This window comes from Gorilla gorilla, chromosome 1, assembly GCF_029281585.2.
Source record: "Gorilla gorilla gorilla isolate KB3781 chromosome 1, NHGRI_mGorGor1-v2.1_pri, whole genome shotgun sequence".
NCBI classification, from domain to species: Eukaryota; Metazoa; Chordata; class Mammalia; order Primates; family Hominidae; genus Gorilla; species Gorilla gorilla.
The window spans coordinates 55,358,686-55,381,402 of record NC_073224.2 but is presented as its reverse complement, the minus strand read 5'-3'; the positions used below and the strand labels follow the sequence as shown (position 1 = coordinate 55,381,402).

Below are 22,717 nucleotides of genomic sequence, written 5' to 3'. Positions count from 1 at the left end.
TGAGAGTAAATGAGTTTATCAGATCCTTCCTGAGAACAGGTTTTTCAGAGAAAGGGTAAGTGGTTGCACACAAAAAGGCACTTAGCTCCTGGCCACGGCAGCCGGCCAGGGAAGGGAGGGGAGAACCAAGCAGGGAGATGGGGCACAGGGAAGACGCACGGCAACTCCTTCTCCACTGGCCAGAGCGGGCCTCAGTGGCTGGGAGCAGGCCCCAGGGACAAAGATGGGTGGGTCCAGGCCTCAGAGAAGGGGGACATCATAGACACAGAGGCACTTGCTGGGAGCCGATGAGATGGGTGACTCTGGAGTTCTTGAGGGGCGCCGTGCCCTGACCGTGGATGTGAGCAGGAAGGAGCAGAGGTCTCTGGGCAGGACATAGGCCCCATAGTGCTGATGTGCACTTGTGCTGTGACCTGGGCAGAGGCTGGGTCCCAGCATCTGTTGTGCCTGCCGCAGGGTGAGAAAGTCCCAGCCCCAAGAGGCTGGGCTGGGAAGGAGCTGGCTGAGTCTTGCAAATATTCCTGACCCCAGGGGCCCTGGCCAAACAGATCCACAGGCAAAAAGGGAACAGGGACAATGAGAGGAAAGGGTGCTGCTGTGAGAGGCAGGGGCCTGGCATGAGGGAGGTCCCTTGAGACGAAGACTTGCAGGTCTGTCTTGGCGGGGCTTGTCACACCTGTGGGGCAAAGAGCTGTTAGCACAAGTCAATGGGGTGTCAGGGATGGAAGGGGAAGGGGGCCACTGTATAGGAAGGCATCCCTTTGCCCAAGCCCCACACCCACAATGAGTCAGAGCCCTGTAATCTGCCAGCTGAAGAGGGAGGGGCTCTGCAGAGCTGCAGGCAGCACAACCAGGTGAGGGCTCAACCTTGTTCTCACGGTTGGCTCAGACCAATCTGCATGAGCAGGGATGGGGGCGTTCTGGGTGGACTGTGCGATTGCAGGCCAATTAGTGTGTGCACACGGGGGCGATGGGGTCTCCCACAGTACACTGTGGCCCTCCACCGTAGGGCCAGGCTCCTCCCCACCATTCACCTCAGCGTCCAGCGAGGAGTCAGATTTCTGTCCCCACTGAGTCCTCTCGGTTGCAGATGATGCTTTCTGTGCCTCCTGATTGAGGGTATCAGGGTGGAGACCAGGGACTAAGACCAGGCTCCAAAGGGCTCGGGATACCCCAGGCCCAGCTCCCAGCCCAGGATGTCCTTTCTCTTCCCAAAAGAGAGAAGGAACCCAGACCCACCCCTCCTCTCTGCCAGAGTCTGACCCACACACCCATCTATTCCCCACTGCCTCCACTCCTGAAATGACTCCTCCTCTCCCGACTGTCCCTCCTCTGTCCCCAGTCATCCCACCACAAAGGCTCCACAGTAAGAGACATCAGGGAGGGTGAGGATACCTGGGGGTCCTGATCTCCAGATTCCTGGGTCCTGCTGATCCACAGGTTGAGCCTTGATGTCACAACCCCTGAGAGCCTCAAGTTCTCCTAAAAAGAGAACTTTCCATCTCAGGGTTTAGGGCCCTTGGCAGCAGCAAGGCATGTTCAGAGGCCCTGGAATGGGATAGGACTCTCCCTCACTCCCCTATGCATCCAGCACATGCCACATATACCTGGGACAGCCCCCTCCCCTTCCCCCAGGGAGCTGTGTGCCCAGCTAAGGAGATGGGCTCAGGAACGTGAATGGGAACTCAAATGGAGGTTCTGCCAACATTAATTGACACATGAAAACAGTTTTCTAGCATTGCCACAGCCAAGATTTGGGTTTTGGAGACGTCAGGGCTAATCACCCTAAGGACCCTGTGGGGCCTGAGCCCCTCACCTTCCGGCTGGAGGCTGGTTCTGCTCGGCTCTGGCCCGCCAGTTCCTTCTCAAAGAGGTGGCGCTTGCTGGCTACACCCACAGGAGCCACGAATAACTCAGTGCAAGGCAGACCCCGAGACTTGACAGATTCTGATCTCTGGGAACCAAGAACACCAACAGCTGACCCATGCTGGGGAGGGGAAAGGGCCATGCCCACTACTCATCCTGCTCCCTCCACCCCTCAGGAGAAGCCCCCACCCACCCGTATGGCCGTGTGGTATCTCTCCAGCTTCTCTCCCAACTTCACTGTGTTGTCTGGGAGCTTCATGCTGGCACTGCAGGATGGAAGATGGAACAGGCAAGCCAAGTGAGACACCCAGGGAGACCAGGCCCACCCCCAGGGCCTGAGGAGCAGCCCCATCACACGTTCTCATTGTGGCCAAGAGAATGTGGCCCTCCATCACACAGCAGGCTGTGTTGACTTGGCCAACGTGAGGAACTTACAGACTCCACGGATTTCCCTCCACTTCCGAGAAACGTCCCATTCAATAGGACATCCCTTCTCCCCCACACCTTGTCATTTCCACTGCAAAACACCTCCCAAAGCAGGCCCTTCCTTTCCATCTTCCCCATCACAGCAATCGCCACTTACCTGCTCTCCCAGCCTGCCACCATGAGCTCTCCACACGGCTGCTCCTACCTCAAATCTGATCCTGTCCTTCCAGCTCAGACCCCATAGGCCTTGGCACAGCATACAAGGCTCTAGTGATCTGGGGCCTCCCCTTCCCTCCCCCACAGTATGCCTGTGTGCCAGCCAGCTGGACACCATGCTCTTCACTCTGCCTTTTTCACATGCTGTTCCCTCTATTTAAAATGCTATTCCTCCAGTTTTACACGAGCAAACTTCCTACTAGTTCATGGAAAATCAATTGCTCCATGAGACCTTCCCCAGCTCTCACAGGCTGAGCAGGTGCAGCTACTCCTGAGCTCCTAGCCCTGGGTTCATATTCCTGTGTCCCTGTCCCTCCCTGGTTGGCCAGTATGTAATGGTCTCATGTTTGAGAGAGCTGCTATAGGTTTGCTGGGTGGGTGTGAGTTCCTTGAGGACAGCAGCTGTGTCATTTGTCTTTGTACTCCTCCTCCTCCACCCCCACCCCAGCCCCCAGGCCTAGCCTAGTGTAGTAGGCTCCAGTAAATGTTCATGGGGCAGATGAATACAGCATGAGTGGATGACATTCCTAATACATAAGCACATCTGCTTCTCAGATCCTATTTCAGTTTTGCTTTTTTTTCCAAAGCATAGTCCTCAGGCTTCTCGCATCAACACCACCGAGCCCAGGAATCCTTGTTAAACCTGCAGACCCACAGCCCCCCAACCAGGCCTGCTGGAGCAGGGGCTTCCCCTCCCTTACACTGTTTGTGATCTCCCTCCCAGAAAGCCCCCTTTCCCTGTCCTAACCTCAAGGCTAAACCCTCATCCCCCTTTGGGGCCCCACCCAAGCCCTGCCTCCTCCGAGCAGCTCTCCCTGATCCTTCCCCATCCTTGTTCCATCTCATCCCGCCTGAGTCCATCCTGTTAATCCCATCCCCCTGCCAAATCTGGAGCCCTGGGCAAGGACTGCACCTTCCCCTCATGTGCCCTACCGCACAGCCTGGCACAAGGAGGGCGGGTGCAGGTACTCAGAAAATAGCCTGAACATGGCCAAATAGGAAAGAACCAGAGCCTCCAGGCCCCCCACCTGCGAGTTAGGGTTGTTTCTGAGTTTTCTTTCTTGGGTTTCATCTGAAATGAGAAGGAAAGGCATTGTTGTGTGGGAGTCCCCGGGAAATCAGTGGCCCCCTCGAGTGAGGAGCCCAGCTCTCAAGACATGTCCTCCTCCTCTTCAGACCTCCCACCCCTTCTACCAGGGGTCAACCCCACCAAAGAAATATGTGGACAAGCCTTCATTAAAGATCCTTGTTTGTATCTGGAAGACACATGTTCCCACCCACTAATATGGGTCAGAAGACTTTCTTCAGACTTCCTTCGCAGGGCACCTGTAACCACCTGTTTCCTATCTGCCTCCCACTGCCCATGAGCTCTGTGGGGGCACCAGTCGCTATCGGGCCACCTCTCCAGGGCCTGGCACACATTAGAGGCATGATACCAATGACTGAGTGAATGACCCAGTGAACAGAAGAACCAAGAATAAACACCAGGACAAAGCAAGAAGAGATTTCCCCAATCCACATAGTTTGTACTATTGGGACAGTGGCAGGGCAGGAAGCAGTGGGAGAGCCTTGCTGCTCTCTGTTCCTCCCCTCCCCTCCTAGACAAGTCTCCTAGGTGAGGCCAGGAACTGATGAAGGCAGGTGTGGACCTCTCTGCAGCCCAGGGCCAGCCCTGCCTGTCCGGTCTTCATGCAGCCCTGGCCTTGCCCACTAGGTGGGGCTGCTCATACTTACTGGCACCTACCCCCCAGGTCACTAACCTGCTCTCCTCTGCTGAATACAACCTTGTCTGTTCAGGGCCACCCATGGGAATCCAAAGCTCCTCTCTATCCAGGGGACCTTCCTACCTAACCTACGGCTCCTATGTTGTAATGGATGCGGGCTTCCTCCACTTGCCCTCCAGTGGCTCGCAGACCAGGGTACCCAGGGCTCTCACCCGAAAGGAGATGGTCCTGGGGCTGGAGCGTTTGAGGGAGCTGCTGTAGGTTCGCTGTGTGGGTGAGGACGTATCTGCCTCTTCCTCCTTGCTGGGGATTTTCACCTGGATGGAGCAGGGGGAGTGTCACATAAGAGGTCTAGGGCCCATCAGGCCGGGGCAGCCATAGACCCCATGGCTCACCCCAGGAGCTGCAGGAAGAGGGGAGAATGAGACAGCCCTGTGCCTTCTCTCCTGCCTCCTCCATCTGCTGTGGGAGTGGCTCACGGACAAAGTCCCTTGGGGCCAGGGCACCAGGCAGAGCTTTCCAGGGGAGCTTCTAGAAGGATCTGAGGCTCCCCACTAGTCTGCCGGGGTCCTGGAGCCCAGGCCCTGGATGAGGATATGGTGGGGGGCACCAGATGCTCCCTGCCCCACAGCTGGTGCCCCTTTAAGCTCCAGCAGCCTGCCCCATCTCAGCCTCCCTGCTCCGACCATGGCTAGAAGCAGGCAGGGAAAGAAGAGACTTCCAAGGCCAGCCTGCAGGTGGGAGGATGGAGGCAGCCAGGGAACCAGGGACTACCTGGGTGGGACTGGCCGGCAGTGCCAGCCAGGTGGCAGAGTAGAAGGGTGGGAGGGACGGGACACTGCCAACCTGGAGTGTGACGGGTGGGAGGCGGGAGGCCACAGTCGGAGGGTCTGAAGCCCCCTGCTCTGCCAAAGAGGGCAGGTTCTTCCCAGGGAGGGCCCTTCCTCTCTGCTCCTTGGTGGTGGCTGGGCTTCCCCCAGAGGCTGGCGGCTCCTGCGCCAGGGGCTGCTCTGAGGCTGTGGCCCTCTTTGGGGCCGGCTTAGCATCTGCAGTTGGGCTCTTCTCTGAGGCCAGTGCCTTCTCAAAGATGGAAGCTTTCTCAGACACCAGCCTCCTTCCTGAGCCCAGTGCCATCCCTGGGGCTGGCGACTTCTCAGAGACACTGGTTTTTTCTAGAACAGACTTCTTCTCTGAGCTGTTTCTTTTCTCTGACACTGCTATCTTCTCTGATAGAGATGTCTTCTCTGAGGCCAGCACCTTCTCAGAGATGGAGGTTTTCTCAGAGACCAGGCTCTTTTCAGGTGCCGTCTTCTGTGGCATGGAGGATTTCTCCAAGACTGGGGACTTCTCTGGAACCCCTTTCTTCCTCTCTTCTGGCTCCCTGCCCACCAAGCTCTCCTCCTCCAGGGCCCAGGGGCCCCGCTGTTCCCGACTCAGTCTCCGGCGAGGTGGGATTTCCAGTTCCTTCTTGGGGACTAGGGGTTTCTGTGTGGCCTGCACAGGGCTCAAGCTGTCCCTCCCCTCCTCTACCTCCAGCCTCTCCTGGATGGGGGCCTGTGCAGCCTCCACCACCTGCCGCCTCTGCCTCCGCTCCTGCCGTGTTCTGAGGATGCTCTGGATGTCCTCGTCCTCATCTTTGGAGGCTGGGGGCAGTGGCTTGGGCACCTCTGCTTCTTCCACACTCGGTAGTCTGAATCAGAAGATGGGAGACAGAATCAGAGGATAGAGGTGGAAGGTACCCTAAGTATACCTAACCCAATGGAGATGCTGCCAGGGCCACCAAGGAGGAGGTGAGGATGTCAGGCCCTGGCCTCCCCGGCTCACCACCACCTTTATCCACTCGATATATTGCACTTCCAAGGTATCATCTGAACAAAGCACTCTGTGCTTTTTAAAAAGCTTATAAATTCCTATGAAGTCCAATGACTCCATGTTCAGACATAGTCAACAGACTCTGAATAACTGTTTAATATGTGCCAGAGCCTGCATGGGGCATTGGGGATCAAAAGGAATAAGCACAGTCTCTGCCCCTTAGATCTTAGATCAAGACTAGAGATGTCCAGGGATTTTGTCAAGGTCACACAGCTGATTGGTGGGGGAGCTGGGAGCAGAACCTAAGTCTTCCAATGCACTATTCCACACTCCTGTCAGTCTTGTGGGTGCAGCCAAGACTAGGTGACAGCCACAGGTACTGGTGCAGCCCAGCTCTGGACGTCCTCCAGAGTCTGCTGCCGGGCAAAGCTGGGGGAGGGGAGGACAGGAGAGGAGAGGGTCATCACAGCCCTGTTCTCCCTTCTTGGGGGACCCAAAGAAACAAAAGTAACATGAGAGGATTGTCCATAACCCACAGCACCTGGCCTCCAGCAAAAGGAGATTATTTTCCTTCCGCATCACCCTGCTCTCCATGTGATTTCAGGCAACTTAACTTACTGTTGGAGCCTCAGTTTTCACATCTACAAACTGGGCTTGTTAGGAAGCAAAATGAGACTCATGAGGGTGCCCAGGACAGTCCTGGTATATAGCTGGCATTCAGTAAACCCCAGGCTCTTCCCCCACCTCATAATCCCAAAATCTAGATGGCAAAACTAGCCCCAAGTTTCTTCTCCTCAGAAGTAAATTATAGGCCGGTGCAGCGGCTCACACCTGTAATCCCCGCACTGGGAAGTTGAGGCTGGTGGATCGCCTGAGGTCAGGAGTTCAAGATCAGCCTGCCTAACATGGTGAAACCCCATCTCTACTAAAAATACAAACATTATCCGGGCATGGTGGCAGGTGCCTTTAATCTCAGCTACTCGGGAGGCTGAGGCAGAATAGCTTGAACGTGGGAGGCGGAGGTTGCAGTGAGTCAAGATTGCGCCACTGCACTCCAGCTGGGGTGACAGAGCAAGACTCCATCTCAAAAAAAAAAAAAAAAAAAAAAAGGAGCCGGGCACGGTGGCTCATGCCTGTATTCCCAGCACTTTGGGAGGCCAAGTCAGGCGGATCATGAGGTCAAGAGATCGAGACCATCCTGACCAACATGGTAAAACCCCATTTCTACTAAAAATACAAAAATTAGCTGGGTGTGGTGGCGGGTGCCTGTAGTCCCAGCTACTCAGGAGGCTGAGGCAGAAGAATTGCTTGAACCTAGGAGGCGGAGCTTGCAGTGAGCTGAGATCGCGCCACTGCACTCCAGCCTAGCGACATAGCGAGACTTCATCTCAAAAAAAAAAAAAAAAAAAAATAGAAGTAAATTATAGAGGGTCAGGGTTAGAAGAAGGCAGCCTGGATAATGGAAGGAGGCGGCAGCTTGACAGATCTGGATGGACATTCTGGCCCTGCTACTCTTGAGGTACGTGACCTCAGCAAGTCACCTAAGTACTTTTCAACCCTGTTACTCCACCTGTAAAATGGGTTAACAATACCTCTCTCTCAAGGACATTGTGTGGATTACGTGAGCTATGGCCATAAAATGTCCAGCACAGTATTGGCTCACGGATGGTCTACAAATAGTAGCAAGCATTGTTATGAAGAGGATGGAAGCTGGCAGGACTGAGTCTGGGTAAGGTGGGGAACTGGAAATTCATCATCACACCCTTCAGCCTCATTTGCTGGGCCCCAACTCCCTGAGCAGACTGAATATGCTGCACTTAGTCTGAGGCAACCAGTCCATCCCCATCCATCAGGATAGAAACCTGAGCACCTACCTCTCAGAAGCAGAGGCCTGCCGGTCTCCATTCTGGCTGAGCCTGGGAGCCTCATCGTCCGTGGTGGAGCTCAGGTTGCGGTGCCGCCGCCTGCGCTCGCGCTCCTGCTCCTCCTCATCCTCCAGAGTCCTCTGCCGGGCAAGGCTGGGGGAGGGGAGGAGAGGGTCAGCACAGCTGGGGAAACCCAGGACCCTCCCGAGGCAGGCTCCTTTAGGGCTGGGAGAAGAGACCAAATGCCCTCTAGGCCTGCACTGGCTACTAGCAGCTCAGAAGTGCTTGAAACGTGGCTGGTGTGAACCAAGGCATGCTGTGTGAAATACACACTGGATCTTGAAGACCAGTGAAAGGTCTCATTAAGAACTGTGTACGTTGGCCAGGCACGGTGGCTCATGCCTATGATCCCAGCACTTTAGGAGGCTGAGACAGGCGGATTGCCTGAGCTCAGGAGTTCGAGACCAGCTTGGGCAACATGGCAACCTCCAGCTCTACAAAAATACAAAAAAAAAAAAAAAAAAAAAAAGATTAGCCGGGTGTGGTGGTGCACACCTGTAGTCCCAGCTACTGAGGAGGTTGAGGCACAAGAATCACTTGAACTCGGGAGGCAGAGGTTGCAGTGAGTCAAGATTGTGTCACTGCACTCCAGCCTGGGTGACACAACAAGACTCTGTCTCAAAAAAGAAAGAAAAAAATTGTGTATATTGACTGTGTGTTGAAATGGCAATATTGTGGATATATTGCGGTAAATGAGCTATAATATTAAAATTAATTTTGTTTTTTCCCTTTTTTTGAAACAGGGTCTCACTGTGTTGCTCAGATTGGAGTGCAGTGGCACAATCACAGCTCACTGCAGCCCCAACCTCCCAGGCTCAAGTGATCCTCCCACCTCAGCCTCCTGAGTAGCTAGGACTACAGGTGTGCACCACTACACCTGGTTAATTTTTAAATTTTTTGTAGAAATGAGGTCTCACAATGTTGCTCAGCTGGTCCTAGACTCCTGGACTCAAGCAATCCTCCCACCTTGGCCTCCCAAAGTGCTGGGATTACAGGCATGAGCCACTGTGCTGGGCTGCTTTTTACATTTTTAATGTGACTACTCAAAAACTTAACATTTTAGGCCGGGCGCGGTTGCTCACACCCAAAATCCCAGCACTTTGGGAGGCTGAGGAGGGTGGATCACCAGAGATCAAGACTTGGTGAAACCCTGTCTCTACTAAAAATACAAAAAAAAAAAAAAAATTAGCTGGGCATAGCGGTGCATGCCTATAATCCCAGCTACTCGGGAGGCTGAGGCCGGAGAATTGCTTGAACCTGGGAGGCAGAGGTTGCAGTGAGCCGAGATAGTGCCATTGCACTCCAGCCTGGGCCAGAGTGAAACTCCATCTCAAAAAAAATTAACATTTCAAATGTAGTTCAAATTATACATCTATTAAATTCCTAGTAAAGCTGCAGGGCTTTGGATTAGACTGGGGTTTCTCCAGCTCAGCACTGTTGACACTTTGGCCAGACAATTCCATGTCCAGGGCTGTCCTGGATCACAGGATGTTTAGCAGCATCCCTAGCCTCTACCTGCTGGGTGCCAGTAGTACATTCCCCAGCTGGGACAACCAAAATGTTTCCTGACATTGCCAAATGTCTCCTGGGGGGCAAAGTCACCCCAGATAGGAACCACTGGGTTGAACTGTACTCTGGACCCCAGGATGAGAATAGGGGGGCCTCCATCCCTGGGGGTGACCAGGAATGTGGAAGGGCGGGCCTGGTCCTGCCTGAAGGAAACAGATGAACTTGCCAAGTGCCTTTCTCTTTTTGGTCCTGGGATTCTTAGGTAATATCCATCAGTGGACAGTCATGGAGATAGTTCCTCACTCAATTCCCCATGGAATTTCTTAGCTTTTGGGAAGGGAAGACTTACAAACAAAACCATTTACACATGGAAAAAACTCCAATATCGCCTTCCTTTCACTTCCCAGGGGCTCTTGGAGCCTCCCTCACCTTTCAGATGGAAAGAGCTTCATGGAAAGAGTTGAGCCATGGAGCTCCACAGATCTGGATGAAAATCCAGACAACTTTCACTTATCTGGGGAGCAAGGGGACCCCACACCCTACATTTGGTTCCTGCCTCAGTCACCCTTCATTCATGGGGCCAAGCAGGCATTCTACACCCAGCCAGGCAACCCCACCAGTCTATCCATCTACTACTCGCCCATACATCCATGTACTCAGCCACCCAGCTGTTTCCACCATCTTTATCCACCTGCCCTACCTACCACCTCCCACCAGCCCATCTTCCATCCACCCCACCCCTTCCAGTCCAACCAAACAGCAAATGAAAACTGAATGACTATGACAAGCCAGCACCATGCCAGGAACTGTGTGGGCATCACAGAACATGGCAGGGTCTCTGCCCTGGAGATAATGACAATCCAGTGAAAAAGAGAAGTGTGTCCACCAATAACTCCCCCAACCAAAGTGCTTAAGTTGTTCTGCAGTGTGAGAGAACAGATGCTATAGGCCAAGATTATCAGAAAAGGCTCATGAAGAGATGAACCGGGCTGCATCTCAGTGAAGAAACAGGCTTTCGATGGGGTGGGGCTGGCAGTCCAGGCAGAGGGAAGGTACCGAGGTTCAGGGTTTGCTGGGGACGGGAGGCTGAGCTTCACCCTGGGAGACAGGATAGGGTGTGAGCAGGGGAGTACCAGGCTGTGAAAGTCAGCTGGGGGAGCCCTTCTCTGTGGTTCCCCCTGCATTGTCTGCAAATCAGGTTAAAAGGTTCTAGAAAAGGCCTCTTTCTTCCCTCCCAGAATTATAGCAACGACTGCAAGGCCTCCTCTTGCCACTGCCAGATGCCAAACTCTCTACCCTTTGCTGTCCCAGCCTCGCCTGCTGCTCAGCGCTAGTTCCCACTGAGCCTGTCTCCTCCACAGGGAGTCTGTGGTAAGGCAAGGTCAGGTGATCTGGTTTCTAGTCCTCCTGCCCTTTGGCAAGTTACTTCCTTTTCTCTTCCTCAGTTTTCCCTCCTAAAATGAGAAGGATGAACCACATGAACCGCTCTGATTTTTTTCTAGGTCCAGCATCCCCTGGATTGAGCCAATATTCACTAGAAAATTACTTTTGAGGACCTACTCTGTGCCAGGCACGATTCCAGGGGCTGGGAACAGCTGGGAATGAGACCAACAGGGTCTTCCCCTTCACAAGGCACACATCCAGCATGGGGGAGTCAGACCATGAGCAAGGAAACAAGCCCATGAACAAAATGACACCAGCTAAGTGTCACTAGGACAAGGGAACAAAGTAAGTGACATGAGAGAAGGTGGCTGGGTGGGGAAGCCCCCTCAGAGAGCCCTGGTTCATGAGGAGGAGGCAGCAGAGCCAGATCCGGCAGCCAGTGTTCCAGGAGGAGGATCCAGCCAGTGCAGAGCCTGCATGTGAGGAGCTGGGTATTCAGGGGAAGACGGGAAACCAGGGCCAGAGTGGCCCACAGGGAAGCTGGAGAGGGAAGTAAGGCCAGAGCAGAGGGCCTTGGAGACCAGGGAAAGGACTTGGGTTTTATTCCAGGTGTGCTGGAGAGCCCTGGAGAGTGTTACACAGAGAAACAACATGATGGGATCGCTCTAGTTTTAATCTCTCTGGCTGCTGTATGAAAAAAAAAAAAAAAACATTGAAAGGGCCAGGGGAGAGGGGAAACAGAGGACCCGTCAGAAGGCACCCGCAATCCCACAGGCGAGAGCTAGAACTATGATGGCTTGAACTGGGGTGGGGACAGAAAATATGGGGAAAAGTGATAGATTCGGGACATGTTCTGAAGATACAGCCACCAGGGTTGACTGTTGGATTGGATGTTGGGTGGGAGGCAGGGGAGGAAAAGAGAAAAATCAAGAACTGCTAGATTTTGGGCCCGAGCTATTTCTGGAGGGCCATTAATAACATGGGGAAGACCAGGGGAGGAAGGAGTGTGGTGGGCTGTTGGGTGGTAGTGGGGAGGGACAAGAAGGAGATGAAGAGCTGTGCTTCTGGCTTGTTCCAAAGGAGAAGAAACCAGTGAAAGCCAAAGATCAAGACGCTGCAGCCAGGGAGCTGGAAGGAAACCAGAGGAGGGTGTTGGCATGAACAGGGGAGTGAGGGCCCGAGTCAGATGCTGCTGCGAGGGGAATGAGACCAAGACAGAATTGTGAGCACAGAGGCACCAGGTACCACAGGAAAAGCAGATGCCAGGGCTGTGCCAGAGCCTGAGCAGGCTGGTGGGGGTAAATGGAAACCAAAAAAGGAATTAGTGAGTATCAACAACTCTTTTGAGAAGCAAATAGCATGGGACAGTAGTGGCTGGGCGCAGTGGCTCATGCCTGTAATCCTAGCACTTTGAGAGGCTGAGGCAGGTGGATCACCTGAGGTCAGGAGTTCAAAACCAGCCTGGCCAATATGGTGAAACCCTGTCTCTCCTAAAAATACAAAAATTAGCCAGGCATGGTGGCAGACTCCTATAATCCCAGCTACTCGGGAGGCTGAGGCAGGAAAATGGCTAGAACCCAGGAGGTAGAGGTTGCAGTGAGCCAAGATCACGCCGCTGCACTCCAGCCTGGATGACAAAGTAAGACTCCATCTCAAAAAAAAAAAAAAGGTGGGACAGTAGCTAGAGGAGGATGTGGGCTCAAAGAATGCTCTAAGTTAAGGTATAATTTACATTAATGTACAGATCTTAAGTTTTGCTTTTTTTTTTTTTTTTTTTTGATGAGCAAACAAAGGAGAGAGTGGAGAAGGTCTGAGAGGGTTGAAAAGAGTGTGACTGGCTGGACATGGTGGCTCATGCCTGTAATCCCAGCACTTTGGGAGGCCAAGGTGGGAGGATTACTTGAGCCCAGGAGTTTGAGACCAGCTTTGGCAACAAAGTGAGACCCCCATCTCTATATAAGTGAAGAGTGATTGAGTTGTCCTACAGTGAGAGAAACAACCGCAGGATAGGGTGTCTCATCTCTAGTGCCCAGCACGGCGCCTGGCACCCAGCAGGTGCTGACAAATGTGGAACAGCAAGTAAGTGTCAATTTCAGGGGTGCTGGGCTCTCCTCCTCCCTAGAAATTACAAAACTTCTGCCTTGATGCCGAGGCGCACAAAGGGGGAACAAAGCACACTCCTCCCCCAAAGGCAATCTTCCCAGCTGTCTGCCCAGGGAAGGCGAGTGCCTGCCCATCACCCCAAGGGGAAAGGAGGTGCCTTTGGAGGAGAACCTTCCAGACCCTCCCAATTCTGCCAGCAGGGCAGCTCTTCCTGGTGAGAACCTCAATCCCTCCTCTGTCAGTCACACCTCTACTTCCTCAGGGGAGATGGAGAGGCGCCCAAATCAAACTTTCCCCCTATGGCCACGGAACTTAAACAAGATTCCCCTGGGCCTCTGCATGACTCCTGTGAGCTCTAGGTATTTGTAGATTGAACATTCATCATTCATTCATCCTTCATTCACTACACACAAACAGACGCTCTCTTATAAGGCAGGCTCCAAAGTCCCACCTCTCCTCGGTTTTCTTATTCAGATTTAGAAACGCCAACTTCTGCTGGCTTACACGTGAGGCCACATCTCCAGCTCCCTCCTCTGGATGCACCCTGTCCCTTGTCCACAGCCTGGAAACAGCTCTTGCCCTCCAAAGCTGAGGGATCCAAATACTGGGGAAAGTGGCCCACAAAGCCCAGAGTGCCTCTCCCCTGACCACCTGACCACACCCACAGCTGGCTGAGCTGGAGCCTCCAGGGTTCCTGGGTCTTGAGCCACACAGCTCCCACATGCCACCCTCAGCCCTTGGGGAAGTGGCCTATTTGTTTATCCTCCTGTGGGGCTCTGGATGGTGCATGAGCACTCAGAGCCTGGTCTCCTGGGGGTCTCCAGGGCTCAGCTGCAGGACTCAGAACCCAGGGATCCTTAGTGTCCCCATGCTTTACACTAAGACCCCACAGCTCACCCAAGGTGATGTGGCCACCACCCCTGCTGCTTGGGAATCACGGGGCTGCCTTCAACCCTGACACCTGGCAAAACATAAGTCCCTTTAGCAGCACCACCCCACCCTGGGGAGAAGCGTTATCTCCAATAAGCACAAGTTATGAGGATAAAAATGGAAGGGAGGGAAGGGCAAAGCCCAGTCCCCAGGAGGGGACTCAGTGGGTACAGCTGTTGAAACCCCAGTAATAAATTAAAAAACTGAGGGCTCAAAACAGTGTTAGGCACTTCTTGAATATGGTGAATATGAATAAATCCATAACTAAAGGAATAAGGGGGGAAGTGAGCACACTAACGTGGAAGTGCTTACTCTAACACCAGTCACTGTTCTAATACCCCTGGCATTCATCTTTACAACAGCCACTGGGTGTGGTGGCTCATGCTTGTAATCTCAGCACTTTGGGAGGCCAAGGCGGCCGGATCACTTGAGGCCAGGAGTTCGAGACCAGGCTGGCCAACATGGTGAAACCCCATCTGTACTAAAAATAGAAAAAAAATAGCTGGGTGTGGTGGCGGGCGCCTGTAATCCCAGCTACTCAGGAGACTGAGGCATGAGAATCACTTAGAACCCAGGAGGTGGAGGTTGCAGTGAGCCAAGATCATGCCACTGCACTCCAGCCTGAGTGATAGAGCGAGACTCTGTCCATCTCGTATATAAAGAAACTGAGGCTCAAAAGAGTTAACAACCTTCCCACGATCGCACAGCTAATAAAAACAAGAAACCAAGGTTTAAACCTAGGTCAGCCTCTCAAAAGCACCTACCCTTAACCATCATACCAAGTGCCAGAAAAGGTATGGCCAGGGAGGGCTGGCCCTAACCCAGAGGGAGCTCAACAGCTGAACCTTCAAGGGAGGGAACAGAGGCCCAAGAGGGCACCTGAAGGTGTGGTATTCCCTACCCCAGGACAGGCTGGGGCCCAAGGCAAAGCCTGGGAGGGCAGAGGTTTGGGGAAACCCCGTAGCCCATGCAACATTGACCTTCAAGCCCCAGAGCCAGGCCCAGGGTGAAACCTACAGGCCCGAACAGCTGTGGAGGCTCAGCTGCTCCTACTAGCTGAGGCCACAGCCCCAGGCAGCTGCCTACCACTACTTCCCTCTTGACAACCCTTTCCCCCACCTCCTGGCCTTCATCTGGGGACACACGTCCCTCTCGGTGTCTCCATGTAATGCTGCTATCCTCCTCCCCACTCCAGACTTCAACTCCATCCTTTGGGGATGGGGATCCTCTTTTTCTCTTAAATAATTCTAAAGGACATTCTGCCATTACTCACTAGAGAGCTTGTTTTGACCTCTGCCCTGGGAATTTTCTTCCTGAAGTCTAACTTCCATCTATTCTGCAGCAACTGATGGCAGGGATTTAAGTGAAGTGGTTGTTAAAAGTCACGTTTAGCAGTAGAACCCATTTTCCCAAATTGAATCATAGACAGAAGCCCATTATACAACAGATTAAGGCTCAGCTGCCCTGCTTAAAGCTGGGAGAGGGTGAGAAGGCTGCCCCAGATGCATTTTGTGGAACCCTGGGGCTCAAGGAGCATAATTTGCAAATCTTGGGGGCTGGGGTTAGGGAAGGGAGGACAGAGGAGGGATGGGGGGTCATGCCCATGACCTTGGCCAGTCTCCTGCACCTGAGCAGGGCAGGCCTTAAGCTCCCCTTCTGCATGGTCACTGTGGGGGGTAACTCAGGTCTCTTCCAGCCCCAAAGGTCTAGGGAGAGGTGTCTGGAGAACCCAGGGCAGCGATTGGAAGTAGGAGGGCGGCTCAAGGCCCAGGCAGGGAAATGATTAACCACTGGCTGTTCAGTCCCAGGCACTCTCAGATCCACCCCTCACCCCCTGCAGACAGGCCTGGCCCAGCCTCACTGGTCACCAGGCCAGTCCGGGGAGAAAAGGACAAGGCCTCTGACCAGGGCACCCAGCCAGCCAGCTCACCACTGCCCCCCCATCCCTGGGCTGGAGGACTTGAATCTCTGCTCCATGCCAAGGATGGGCTGCAGGCTGGCCCCCAGCTACCCACCCACCTCTCCATCCACCTCCCAACCTGGGACCGTGCTGTCACACCCTAGCACGGTCCTCCCCAGCCCAGGAGGCTCTGTTGACAGTGACTCACAGCCCTTTCCTGCCTGCCCGCTGAGGCTTGTTCACCCAGGGAACGGAGCGGGAGCGGTCCTCTGTTCCAGGTGCCTCATCAGGGTGACTGTTGGCAGCAGCTGCGTCTGCCCACAGGGCTCTATGAGGGCTGGGACCCGGCAGGGAGGGCAGGCCAGGGGCCCCTGTGGCAGGACTGGTTCCCCAGAGCTTCCTGGCAGTTACCCTGGACATCTTGTGGGAACTTGGCTGTAGCCACATGAGTCCATGTCCATCTGAGCAGTGGACAAGCTTAGGCCAGACCTTGCTCCCATTTTCAAAGTTCCAGTGCCCCAGCTGCCTCCCCACACACACACACACCCCCATGCATATCCAGGCATGCTTTCAGACACAAAATCACATATATCCCACCAGACTATGAACTTCTGAAGAAGGAGTGTCTGGTTTGTATTTTTAACCCAATGCACAGTACTGAGGTCTTCAATAAACAGTTCAACTGAACATATGCAGACTGACAAGCTCAAGACTCAGCAACATAAGAACCAGCTCCCCACACAGATGTGTTATCTCTTCATAGGCCATAAACACACTTGTCCACAAGTATGCCACACACACACACACATAAGCATACATTCATAGGCACAGGTAGGCCCACATCTAGAAGCAAAGACACTCCCACATCAACCCCCAGGCACACTGACCCACATGCAAAGTCCAAGACCTTGACTCCTCAGCCGCACCCTCAGCATAGCCCTTCCTCTATAGCAGCCTGGGTTTCTTTTCCAGAGCACTGAGTTCCCTCCATTCGTGGGGCTTACCTTTTCCCCTCTCTAGAGCCCATGGGCTGCCCACAGTGCTTCAGAGCACTGTGAGGTCTTGAGGGTCTGGGGAGGTGGCCCCCCAGTCCCAGGCGATGAGCTGCTATGGAGAGGCTAAGCCTGAGACAATGAGGTAGTTCTGGAGCCCTTATTAAGGGAGGGCAGGAGCGGGGTAGAGGACATACTAGAGCCCTGGAAAAACCTGTGAAAGATGCCTTGATGGGGAAAGCCTACAGGACCCAAATGGCTGGAGGGTCTGCACCTGGCAGAGATAGCCCTGGCTCAGGAAAGGCCAAGACCCAAATGTCCACCTGGGAGGAGCCAAGAGGCTAATATCTACCTGGCTAGAAAGGGATCAAAAGAGCAGGCTCCAGCTCTGGGCTACCGCAGGAGCCTCAGTTTCCTTAGGGACAAGATGGGGGAGGGGGGCGCCCAGTGGAGGAATGAGGTGAAAATGCTCACAGGGGGCCTTCTTGGCAGAGGTGCAGGGTCGCTCCGAGAGAATTCGCTAGAGGTCACCAATCTCCATGAGGGGTGCTGCCTTCTGAACACCCGCCTTCCCCAGGCCTCTCGGACCCTGATGGGATGTCCAGCAGGCAGGGGTAGGATGCCTCATCCCCTGACCCTTCAGGAGACCAGTGTACAAGTAAAGATTGCGGCAGCACAGATGGGGATGGCAACTATCTTAAGGTTCCCAGCCCAGATGCCACCCCAAAATGCCATGCTGAGATTCTGAGCGTCCTTAGTGGGAGATGGGTCTGCTTCCCTCCAGTCCTCTTCACTGGCCCCTCCAAGACGGCTCTCCCTGCTCCCCCTCCCAAGAGGCGCTGTGGGACACCTCCCAGGGGTCCTCTCCGCCAGAGACACACGGGGGCTTCTCTCAGGAATGAGGCTTGGAGGTTACTCCTGAACACCTCCACAATCCCCCAAAACGTTCCTTCCCGCTTCCACCTTCCACAGGGGGGGCCATACCCCAGGGGGCGTCCAGACTGGGGACCAGCCTTCCCCTAAGCACCCTGTGTGGGGCCTCAGGCCCCGAGGGGAGAAGACCCACCCTGTAACCTCAGGGGTCCCGAGTTTGGCCCCAATCCTGTCTCCCGCGAGTCGCAGCAAGACCAGGATCCAGCCTCAGTGTCAGGGTCCCAGGCGGGGAGGAGGCCGGTGCCCCGAGGAGAGGAGACCCAAAGGCTCCCCGCCGACCCCCCGCCCCTCCCGGCTCCCTCCGGCGCTCACCTGGACAGCGCGGACCAGTCCTTCCTGCTGACAGCCATGCTGCAGGAGCCCCGCGTGGCCGCCCGCGCCCCGCCGGCCGCCGCCTCACCTGGCGCCCCTCCCCTTCCAGCCCAGGTGGGATCACATGGCCGCTTATCTCACCCCCGCGCGCCCCGGCCGCGCTCCGATTTGCCGACCCGGGAATGGCCTCTGGGATGTGGGCGTCCCAGACAAAGCCGCATTGATTGCAGCCCAGGCCGGCCCGGCCGCGAGGCCGCAAGCACTGGGTGGACCGTCGGACGGATCGCGGGACCGAACGACGGACGCCCGGGGCCGGCGTGGGGCTGGTCGGCTGCCCGGGGCGAGGGCGGGAGACTTCCTGCTCAGAACCAGTCCGACCAGCTTGGCGCTGGGACGCCTCCCCGCGCTGTGCCGCGGCCCGGGGTGCCGGGGAGCTGGGCTGGGGGCGGGGACCCCTGCCGGGAACCCGACTTAGCCCGGAGACGCTCAAGAGCAAGAAGCCGAGCGGAAAAGTTAGCGCAGGTACTGTGATCTCGGGTCTAGAGCGCCCGCGCCTTCTGGGCCCCTTCGCAGGGAGCGCCCTCCCCACTCCCTGGCTTCAGAACCCACCCGGGCCCACCGTCCCAGTAGGCCTCGCTGAGATGAATGGGGCATTGCTTTCTGAGCTGCACACAAAACATGCCCCTGGTAGACCCAGCCCCACCCGAAGGGAGAATCTTAGACTCAATTCAGCAAACATTTATGAAAGCACAAATATGTCAAAGGCACTGTCCTTGCTCCCTGATACTGGACTTTGGGCTAGAGTGGCAGGGTGTATAATAAGGGCAGAGGAAGCTCAGTTTTTCTTCCCCGAGGAAAGATTAAACACAGATATCTAGGACTCAAATTTTGGAGCACCGTGAGACAGCTCAGGCACCCCTGACACCACCTGGCTCCCTTTAGGTGCCCATCTGGGCTGATGCGGGGCCAGGTGCTTTCTATCCAGGAACCAGCCTCAGGTGGGCTAAGAGAGGGTCAGGCGTTGAGCATGAGGAATCTTATCTTCCCTGATGGATCTGAACTGCAGGGTCAGCGCACAGTTGCTGTTCCTGCCCTGAGAGGAAGGAGGCACAGCCCCAGCGCCAGGATGAGAATATCAAAAGGGAGCCTGAGCCAGAGCCAGAACTGCCCTCATGCTCGTGGGCCTTGCTGCCCAGCCTCAGCCTCTCTTTGGTGCTCATCTCAGGCCTTCCAGCTCTGAGATCTCACGGCAAAGGGCAAGCTAGCTGCCGGGCAGAAGCCTGGAAACACAGACACAGCCAGCCTGTTGAGATTCCCCCTCCCAAAGTACCCCCTCCTCCAGGGAGCCTTCCTTCTTGGCAAGGGTGGGACGAGGTCCAGGACATGAGAACTGGACTGGTAACTTGCACACTTGAGCTCTGATTCTGACATTTGTGAACTGTGTGACTTGGGACAAACTCCTTCAGTTTCCTTATCTGTGGAGTGGATGTTACGATACCTTGCTCTGCTTCCTTCCAGGTTGTGGAAATCGTATGAGTTCCCTGCTAGTGACATTGGAGTGCACAGATGAATATCGACAAGGCTCCGGGGAGTTCTGAACAGAGGCCAAGACAGGCCCTGGAGCTGTATGCTGCTTACAGGAAAAGAGAAAGAGGGGACCCCAATAGTCTAGGTCCCTGGATCCTCTGGCCCGGGGCCTGACACTGTCAGGGAAGCTGCTGTCTCCCTGGGGACCTATTGAATGTTCTTCCCATGGCTGGTCAGTGCTGACACCTCAACACAGGAAGAAAAATACTCCTATGAAGTCATCTGAAGCCTGGTCATGCCAGGGACACTTCACGAAGCCAGGAACAGTCCTGTTTCTAAAAGCCCAAAATCTAATAGCCTCTCTACAGATATAAAAGCCCAAAGACATGGAAAGTCTGTATGCAGACAACCCTAGAAGTAAGGAAAAGTGAATGACATATATGTCAATGCCCAGAAAGTTCCTTGAGATCAGACACTGTACATTTATGGGATACTTTCTAAATGCCAGCTACTGTACTTGGTGCTGGATCAGTGCATCCATTTCCTGGGGCTCCCGTGATGAAGTGCCACAAACTGGATGTCTTTAAACAACAGAAATTTACTCTCTCACAGTTCTGAAGGTTAGAAGTCTGCCATCAAGATGCGAGCACAGCCAGCCTCTCTCCAAAGGCTCCAGAGGAGAATCCTTCCTTGCTTCTTCCTAGAGCTCCTTGGCATACAGCTGCATTACTCCAAGATTTGCCTCTCTTGTCACACAGCATTCTGCCTGTGTCTCTTGTTTGTGTTCAAGTATCCCTCCACCCTAATTTAGTATGACCTCATTTTAGCTTGATTATGCCTGCAAAGACCCTATTTCCAAATAAGGTCACATTCACAGGTACCAGAAGTTATGAATCGAACACATCTTTTTTGGGATGTGTTCTACCCATTATAGTTCATTCTACCCACTATAATCAACAAGTGCCTTTGACATTCAGTGACACAAAGATGATAAGCACTCGGTTCCTGACCTCAGGACATTCTCAGTCTATCAGTGAAGACACACACATGCTGGTGAACACACACACATACACAAGCACACGTATGCCCCAAGCCTCATTCAAATCAGACTGTGATTAAAAATGGAAATTGTGTCATCAGGAGGGATTGGGGAAGTCTTCACACAAGAAAGAACACCTAAGTTGAGCCTTGAAGGGTAAGTGGAATTCAACTGTCAGAAAGGGCATAAGGGCATCCAGCCATAGGACACAGCATAAACAAAGACATTGGGACATAAACATGAAAGGTGTGTGTGGAACAGAGAGAAGACTAGTCTGCGTGAAGCATTGAGCCCCTTCCAAGGCTGAAAGGAAAGGTTGGAGACAGGTAGTAAGGACTTTGTGTGTTGTGCTAAAGAGTCAGTCAGCCTTGGCCGGGTATGGTGACTCACGCCTGTAATCCCAGCATTTTAGGAGGCTGAGGTGGGCAGATCACTTGAGGTCAGGAGTTCAAGACCAGCCTGGGCAACATGGCAAAACCCCATCACTACTAAAAATACAAAAAATGAGCTGGGCGTGGTGGCACACATCTGTAATCCCTGCTACTTGGGAGGCTGAGGCAAAAGAATCACTTGAACCTAGGAGGCAGAGATTGCAGTGTGCCAAGATCACACCACTGAACTGCACTGCACTCCAGCCTTGGCAACAGAGCAAGACTCTGTCTCAAAAAAAAAAAAAAAGCCTTTATCCTGTAGAATTAAGTTGAATATAGAAAATGAGAAGGGTTTGGAGGCAGTGTGGCAAGAGATCACACTGGAAGGGAGACAGCTTAGGGGGCTATTTTTTATAGTCAACAAAAGAAAAGAAGGCCCTGAGCAAGGGCACCAGGAGGATGGGGAGGAGAAGGTGTTGGCAGGAGTTTTGGAAGGCTGGATGGCCAGGACTGAGTTGATTGACTATGGCTTGTGAGGGAGGAGAAATCTAGGTGACTCCCATCTCCCTGCTGGAGGGACTGGGTGAATGAGGTGCCAGGGTGAGACTGGGTGAGACAGGGATGTGAGAGCAGGAGATCTAGGGAGGGGTGACTTTAGACCACCGAGGGTTTCTCAGCCTCAGCATTATGGCCATTTCAGCCTGATAATTCCTTGTCGGGGGCTGTCTGTGCATCGTGAGATGGTCACCAGCATCCTTGGCCTCTACTCATTTGAATTTGACATCCCTGAAGACAGCCGGATGGAGCTGCCCAATAGATGGTTGGGTGTTGGAGCGGGGGAGCTCAGGAGACAGCTTTGCATTGTGTTTTCCATAGCATGCAAGGGCCCTTGCTGAGTAGGAAGGAGGAGGGAATGACTCCTTGTGAGTGGCAAGGTTGGAGTTCAAGTTATCTGTGCCCATGCCCTGGCTCCCCAAGCATCTTGTGGGTGCCTTGAGAAGAAAAAGAATGTCTTATTTGCCTCAGTATCCCCTCAACACTATGCCTGGCAGAGTTGGTGCTTAATAAAGGTTTAGAGAATTGCACTAACTTGATTTGGAAAGAACAGGAAAACCCAAATAGCCTGAGAGCCCCTGCCAAGAGTAACATTAGGAGGCTGGGTCAGGAAGAAGCTGAGATCAGGCGAGGTTAAATATCCAGGATCTCTGGTCTCCAGGATCTGCCAAAACCAGGATGTGGAGCATCAGCAACTGTCGTAGTTGTTGATGGGAGTGTAAGTGGTACAACTAGCAAAGGTGGGGATGTCATTCTTGTCGACCCAACAGTTGCACTCCTGGGTAGAGAAGCTCTTGAACATGAGCATCAGAAGTGAACTCATGAATATTCAAATCAGCACAATTGGTAGTGGCAGAGATCTAAATGTCTATCAGCAGGAAAGGGAATGAATGGTGTTTTCATCATTTCATCATTTCATGGCAGTGAAAATGAATGAACTACAATTATCAATAGGGCTGAATTTACAACCTTAACATTGAAGGGGAAAAAGCAAAATGCATGCACTTAAGTAAGGTTTACAAAAAGATCCAAAACTCAATGATGTATTAGGAATTCATAAATACGTAGTAACATTATGAAGAGAACCAAGAGAATAACAAACACAAAATTGAGGATTGTATTTACCTTTGTGAAGATGAAGGGGTTGTGATTGGGGAGGGACGCATAAGGGCTTCAAAAGTATGTGCGATATCC

General features: G+C 53.6%; 1 protein-coding gene across 1 annotated transcript; it reads right to left on the bottom strand.

Moving 5' to 3' along the window:
• Positions 1 to 18,274, bottom strand: LAD1 (ladinin 1). The gene is made up of 10 exons (XM_004028135.5): positions 18,032 to 18,274; positions 7,919 to 8,062; positions 5,079 to 5,922; positions 4,445 to 4,549; positions 3,537 to 3,580; positions 2,060 to 2,132; positions 1,817 to 1,954; positions 1,396 to 1,482; positions 1,035 to 1,109; positions 1 to 676 (listed from the first exon to the last, which is right to left on the bottom strand). The coding sequence occupies exons 1-10, from the start codon at positions 18,067 to 18,069 to the stop codon at positions 671 to 673; spliced, it is 1,554 nt and encodes a 517-aa protein (XP_004028184.4). The 5' UTR covers positions 18,070 to 18,274; the 3' UTR covers positions 1 to 670.
• Positions 18,275 to 22,717: the final 4,443 nt, after the last annotated feature.